The sequence below is a fragment of the Elephas maximus genome, chromosome 3 (assembly GCF_024166365.1).
Source record: "Elephas maximus indicus isolate mEleMax1 chromosome 3, mEleMax1 primary haplotype, whole genome shotgun sequence".
NCBI lineage: Eukaryota > Metazoa > Chordata > Mammalia > Proboscidea > Elephantidae > Elephas > Elephas maximus.
The window spans coordinates 190,463,334-190,470,682 of NC_064821.1; the positions used below are offsets into that span (position 1 = coordinate 190,463,334).

At 44.3% G+C, this 7,349-nt stretch overlaps 1 protein-coding gene across 1 annotated transcript; it reads right to left on the reverse strand.

Annotated features, from left to right (window-relative positions):
* Window positions 1–439: 439 nt before the first annotated feature.
* Window positions 440–2,095, reverse strand: LOC126071473 (protein S100-A7-like). The gene is made up of 2 exons (XM_049875666.1): window positions 1,925–2,095; window positions 440–604 (listed from the first exon to the last, which is right to left on the reverse strand). Exons 1-2 carry the CDS (start codon window positions 2,093–2,095, stop codon window positions 440–442), a joined length of 336 nt encoding a protein of 111 aa, XP_049731623.1.
* Window positions 2,096–7,349: the final 5,254 nt, after the last annotated feature.

Here is a 7,349-nt window from a genome sequence, read left to right on the forward strand (position 1 = left end):
TTGCTCTTTCCTAAACAGCCAGATGGGTGATGGACATCTCAGTGCCACACCTGAGATGCCCCACCCCCTATACACTCAAGCACAGACAGGCACCACTTGGGAGACAAAGGGACACCCCAGGATCCCAGCTCTATCCCAGGAGAAAAAAGAGCATGTGCCATACTAGCAGGGCCCTCCTGTGATGCCAGCAGTTGGGCTACATTGGGGCCCTGAGGAGCAGAAGTGGGCCTGGGGAAAGACCAGGAAGACCTGTCTGGAGGAAATGTCAGCTGGGCTGATCCCCCTTGTGGAAAGTCTACAAAGCCGAGAGTCAGTATTTGTCCGTTTGTCTACTCATACCACCAAAAAGAAAGAAGAAGTAATGCCAAGTATCAGGTGCAAGGAGATACTTTATTGTTTTGGGGGTCTCTTGAGGCCTCTAGGCTGGACTGGACAGGGATCACTGGCATCCCCCGGAACAGGGTGGCGCACCATGGCTCTGTTTGTGGTAGTCAGTGGCTATGTCTCCCACTACAGACAGAAACTCAGAAAAGTCAATCTTCTTATCCTTATTCTTGTCTTTTTCATCAAAGACATTGCATAAGTAATTTTTGCCCCTTCTTTCCTGTGGGGTTAAAAAACATACAAACAAACATAAAAATACTATCCAGGGGGAAGAGGAGAATAGAGACAGATGAAGAGATGACACCTAGGGCCTAAACAAAGGTGTGGTGGCCAGGTGAGGCTATGGGGATGGAGAGTTGGGGTCAAGCAGTCAAGCCCTCACTCATCACTGGAGATTTCTGGCCAAAAATGGCAACTTGCATGGGCAGTACACTGGTAAATGACAAGTGGACTCAGGCTCCTCCACCACCTTAACTTCAGATACACTGTCCTCATTCTTCCCCCAGTGGACCAATACACCCCAGCCAGTTACTCTCCTCATTCTCTAATGCTCTTCACACTTAAATTCTTTCTCATCAAAACCTATCAGTTCTGCCCCATTTATTCTGTTCCTTAGTCTCAATCTGTGCTAATGATTCCTTCTCACACTTAAATGAAATTAGGGCTATGAATGCACTTTGCCCATGTAAAAGATGGTGGCCCTGTCTGTAGGGTGCATGATTCTCACTATGTTAACCTCTGATTCCACGGGCAGTGGTAGTACAGTGGTAGAATTCCCACAGTGGTAGAATTTCCACCTTCCAAACAGGAGACCCGAATTCAATTGCCCACCAATGTACCTTGGTGCACAGCCACCACTCACCTTGGAGTGAAGGCTTGCATGTTCCTATGATGCTGAAAAGCAGCTAACAATAACCCCTTCTCCCAGGAAAATGTGAAGAGGAGTCTTTAGGAGGCAACCTTTTACCCCAAGGCAACCAGACCCTTGGGGGAACTCTCAGTGACCAGTAGGAGAGCAGATGCTTTAGTGTGTTCACTGACTTTAAAAATCATAACACTTTCTTCAGTCTCTAATATACCCACCACTTGTTCTCATTTTCAAATAAATCATTTCATTTCAACAACACCACCTCAGGAAATTAAGTTCTATAATCTCCTTTTGTAGATGAGAAAACTAAGGATCAGATTGTGGGTGATTTGTCCAGGGTCATGCAGCAGGGAACAGCATGGGCAGGACAGGTGCCCAGGAGGAAAAAGAGCATGACTCTTTGTCCTGAGCTCCTAAAATCTTCCATTCTGCCTCTACATGGGACTGGCCCTGCCTCAGACCTGGAGGTAAAATGAGGAGAGAAAGGAGGTGTGGAGAGTGAATCAAGGAAGGGCCAGATTCCCGATCAGCCAATCACAGACAGTGCATCCACTTCAAAGCGGAGTCCTCAGACATGCCAAAGCCCATGGACTCCATCCACCCACCCCGTCTCCTCCCTACACACACATACACAGCCTCTTCTTGCCCCAGACAAGCCAGACCCCTACTCACACAGTCTTTGAGGAAGTTGGGGAAGTTCTCCCTCAGCAGCTTCAACAAGTTTTCCCTATTGATCTTATCATCATACCCAGTGTATCGATGAAATAGTTTGACCAAGTTCAGTACCAAATTCTCAGCTGGAGTGTGGCATATCTTGACTTTCTCAGCTGCAATGTTGCTCATCTTGCCTTTTATTCCAAGACAAGAGTCTACAGACAAGAAATGAAAGAGAATGAACTGGGTGGAAGAGAGTTTGAAGGACAAGGCTAAGCAGTGAGTGAGAAAAAAAAAAAAAAAGCAGTGAGTGAGGGCTGAGGTAAAACAGAAAAACAGGAACTTGTCTTTCTCAAATGGTGAGGTAAATTGGTCTTAGGGAGGGGAGAGTGGAACTGAGTCCTCGGTCCTGACACCATTCCTATCGGAGTCTGAGAGGAGAGGGTGGGAAACAGTGGAGATCAAGGCTGCGTTAGTGAGGGGCAAGGGCTGACCTGCAGGGGATGGGTATACGATGTCTTCTGGCTCACCCAGTTGGGAGCGAGATAAGAAAGAAAAGCATCAAATCCCAAGGCAAGACATTCCCATCAAGCATAGCCTTTGGTCTACCCAATTCTGCCCACTTCCACCTAGGAAATTACAAAGCACCACCAGCCTGAGCAATCAGCTAGAGAATCCCGGGATTCTGGCTATCCAACACAGTGGTAGAATTCCCACCTTCCCAACAGGAGGCCCAAGTTTAATTCCCCAACAATGCACCTCGGTACACAGCCACCACCAATTCTGACCCCTCCACCCTCCAAGACCTTCCCAGAGTTATTTTGGAAGACCTTGTGCCAAAAGAGTGCACTGAAACCAGGGAGTAAAGAAAACCAAGAGCTACAGAAGGAAGATATTTTTTACCTGACAGTTCTTAGAAAAGCACCTAATACTGAGCCAAGAGGAATAACAAGATCATCTAGCCAAGCCAGCCCCCCACTGAGACCAGAGGAGGAGAAGGGATATAGGATTTGCCAGGACAAGCACAAGGTCCCACTCTACTAGTTGCAGAACCCACCCATACTGACTTCCAGGCCAGGTTAGTATTCCCCCACAGCTGCAGGCACCATACCAGGTGGGCACCAGGCATGACTCCTAGGAAAGGACAGAGACAGGTGCAGACTTACTGGAGCTGAGGATGATCACGGAGGAGGAAATTAGTGAGATTGTACATCTGGGCACAAAGTAGGCCCTTTATGTAGCTCAGCCTGGGATCTCCCCAGAGGCTGGGTGCCCTGTGGCAGTCTTCATTAGTTTCCCCAAACATTGCGCCACTTTGGGTGGGGAGAAACACGGAAGAAGCTATTCTCAAAACTTCCTTCTAGATATCCTGGGTCTCCAGTATCTATCACTATCAGGCCACATCACCACAATTCTGCCCAGCCCAGGCTCCTGGCCAGTGGGAGGAGGCCCCATGCAAGAGAGGTGTGGACAGAGTTGAGTACATTGCCACATCTCAAGGATGATGGAATCTAGGGATCTGGGAGGGAAGAAACACCTGTTTCTTCATTCAGTCATTCCACAACATTCTATCAATGGTTAGTAATAACTGCCTCCTTTTCCAAGTACTGTAAAGAGCCACACAGTGGGTTACTGTTTTATGTACATGGCCTCAGAGTCCCATGAGAGCCCTGTGAGTTCACATAAGGCTCTCTACCACTGTGAGGTAGGTATTTTCCCTTCTTACAGATTTTTTTTTATATTTACAGATGAGCAAATTGGGACCGAGGCTGGGTTTCTCAAGGTTACTCAGACAGAATATGACAAAGTGAGGATTCAAACCCAGATCCCTCAGACTTCAAAGCACTCTCCTTATCATACTGACCTCTTGCTGAGCCTCTGATCCTGTTACCATCTGGGCTGGGCAAGGGGTCACACCATTGCCTTCCCTGCAGGAGCCCAGACTCCAGAACAGGTGACCCCGCACAGAATAATCCCACAGGTACCTCCATCCAGGAAAATGTGGGCTTCAGGGCAACGACAGCAGTGAGTGGGGCCTCTGTGATTCACAAAGCCTTGGTTGTCACAATGTTCAGGATATGAGTCCCTCTGTGAGAGCTGTCTGTGGCCACCATTCCCTAGGAACAATACCTTTTCCGTCAGGGAAGATCACTATGTTTTAAGAAACACCTTCACTGACATCGTATTGCCAATTCTTCACAGAAATCCCCAGAGGGAGACTGCGATTACTAACAGAGGAAGGACTGACACTCAGACAGAGATGATGCTCAGTGAGACACTTCAGTATCATCTCACCACACAGCCACGTGGGGACCCCGGGGGTGTACCAGGAGCCCTTGTCGAGATCCAAATTCAGCTCTGTTGTCAGTACGGTAATCACTCTCTCAATCTCTCCTATTTGGAGACTGAAAGTGGAAAATCACATCTGAGATTTTTTGCATCCAGGGCCCAGATATGATTAGGTTGAGAATCTCCAGAGAGATTTGAAAGGTGCAGCCGAGGCAGCTGCAAAGCCAGCTCCAACACAGGTAAGTGTTCACAGAAGCTGTACCCTCAGTGACACTGTCCGGTCATCTGCTTTGTGGCCATGGGAGCTATGGTGGTGCCATGGTGGTAGCCATCCTCGAACCAGTTCTCTAAATTCTGGGTCTCAGCCGAAAAGGTTCACCTTGCCAGCAACAGTTCTGCAGTGGCTCTCTAACTTCCTCTCCTCCAGCCCTCCAAAGAGTTATAAGCCCTTGACACCCTTGGTTAATTGTCTTTCTGCTGAAAATATAGGGAGTGAACCCTCAGGCACAAGAAGAAAGCAAATAATAAAAATTAGAGAAGAATGAAATGAATTACAGAACAGAAAAACAATTGAAAGAATTATCAAGACAAAAAGCTGCTTCTTTGAAAAAAATTAACAAAACTGATAACCATTGGCCAGACTGAAAAAAGAAAAACAAGAGATGAAGCAAATACCCCAAATAAGAAATGAGATGGGTGATATCACAGCAGACCCAACTGAAATTAAAAGAATCATATCAGATTACTATGAAAAATTGTACTCTAACAAATTGGAAAACCAGGAAAAAATGGATGAATTCCTAGAAATACATTACCTACCTAAACTAACACGAACAGCGTAAGAACAAGTAAATACACCCATAGCAAAATAAGAAATTGAAAAGGAAATCAAATAACTGCCAACAGAAAAAGCCCTGGCCCTGAGGGCTTCACTGCAGAGTTCTACCAAACATTCAGAGAAGAATTAACACCACTACTACTAAAGGTATTTCAGAGCATAGAAAAGGATGGAATGCTGCCAAACTCCTTCTAGGAGGCCAGCATATCCCTGATACCAAAACAAGGTAAGGACCAAAAAAAAGGAAAATTACAGACCTATATCCCTCATGAACTTACATACAAAAATCCTCAACAAAATTCTAGCCAATAGAATTTAACAACGTATCAAAAAAAATAATTCACCATGACCAAGTGGGATTCATACCAGCGGTGGTTCAACATTAGAAAAACAATTCATGTAATTCATCATGTAAATGAAACAAAAGACAAAAACCACATGATTTTATCAAGTGATGCAGAAAATGTATTTGACAAAGTTCGACATCCATTCATGATAAAAACTCTCAGCAAAAAAGAAATAGAAGGAAAATTCCTCAACATAATGAAGGGAATCTCTACAAAGCCAACAGACAACGTCACCCTAAACGCAGAGATTCTGAAAGCATTCCCCTTGAGATCGGGAACCAGAGAAGGATGCTGTTAAACACCACTGGAATTCAACATTGTGCTGGAGTCCTAGCCAGAGAAATTAAGCTAGGTAAAGAAATAAAGGTCATCCAGATTGGCAAGAAAGAAGTAAAAGTATCTCTGTTTGCAGATGACATGACCTTATCTGCAGAAAACCCTTAAGAATCCTCAAGCAAGCTACTGAAACTAATAGAAGAGTTCAGCAGAGTATCATGATACGAGGTAAACATACAAAAATCAGTTGGATTCCTTTACACCAACAAAAAGAACATTGAGGAGGAAGTCACCAAATCAACAGAATTTACAGTAGCCCCCGAGAAGGTAAAATACTTAGGAATAAATCTTACCAGACATGTAAAAGACCTATATGAAGAAAACTACAAGGCTCTGCTGCAAGAAACTAAAAGAGACCTACATAAGTGGAAAAACATACTCTGCTGATGGATAGAAAGACTTAACATTGTAAAAATGTCTCTTCTACCAAAAGGCATCTATAGATACAATGCAATTCTGATCCAAATTCCAAAAGCATTTTTTAATGAAATGGAGAAACAATCACCAACTTCATGGGGAAGGGAAAGAGGCCCTGGGTAAGTAAAGCAACACTGAAAAAGAAGAACAAAGTGGGAGGCCTCGCTCTACCTGATTTTAGAACCTATTATACTGCCACAGTACTCAAAACAGCCTGGTACTGGTACAACAACAGATATATAGACCAATGGGACAGAATTGAGAATCCTGACATAAATCCGTCCACATATGAGCAGATGATATTTGACAAAGGCCCAAAGTCAGCTAATTAGGGAAAAGGCAGTCTTTTTAACAAGTGATGCTGGCATAACTGGATATCTATCTGCAAAAAAATGAAACAAGACCCATACCTCACACCATGCACAGAAAAGGATTCAAATTGGATCAAAGACCTAAATCTAAAATATAAAATGATAAAGACCGTGGAAGAAAAAATAGGGACAATGCTAGGTATCCCAATACATGGCATAAACTGTATTCCAAGACCCAGTGCTGGTGAGTCGATTCCGACATAAACACTGTACAAAACATTAATAACAGTGCAGAAGAATAACTAGAAAACTGGGAGCTCCTAAAAATCAAACACCTGTCCTCATCCAAAGACGTCACCAAAAGAGTAAAAAGACTACCTAAGACTGGGAAAAAGCTTTTAGCTGTGACATTTCCGATCAGCGCCTGCTCTCCAAAATCTACATCATACTGCAAAAACTCAACTACAAAAAGACAACCCAATTAAAAAATGGACAAAGGATATGAACAGGCACTTCACTAAAGAAGACATTCAGGTAGCTAACAGATACATGAGGAAATGCTCATGATCATTAGCCACTAGAGAAATGCAAATGAAAACTACAATGAGATTCCATCTCACTCCAACATGGCTGGCATTAATTCAAAAAGCACAAAATAATAAATGTTGGAGAGGCTGTGAAGAGACTGGAACACTTATACACTGCAGGTGGGAATGTAAAATGCTACAGCCACTTTGGAAAACGCTTTGGCCTGTCCTTAAAGCTAGAAATAGAACTACCATGGGCAGTGTTGCCGGGGGTACAGGTACTTCAAACACTCATGTGTGTTGGGGCTTTGCAGCCACCTCTGCAAAGCACGAGTGTGGGAGGAGTTAAAGTCCTATGAGGCAGACATAAACTGGCAA

What these genes read in the sequence shown, in the direction of transcription:
- LOC126071473 (XM_049875666.1), bottom strand. Translation starts at nt 2,095, where the DNA reads ATGAGCAACATTGCAGCTGAGAAAGTCAAGATATGCCACACTCCAGCT. An exon ending in CCAACTTCCTCAAAGACTGT is followed by an intron (nt 605 to 1,924) that starts GTGAGTAGGGGT and finishes TTAACCCCACAG; the next exon opens with GAAAGAAGGGGCAAAAATTA.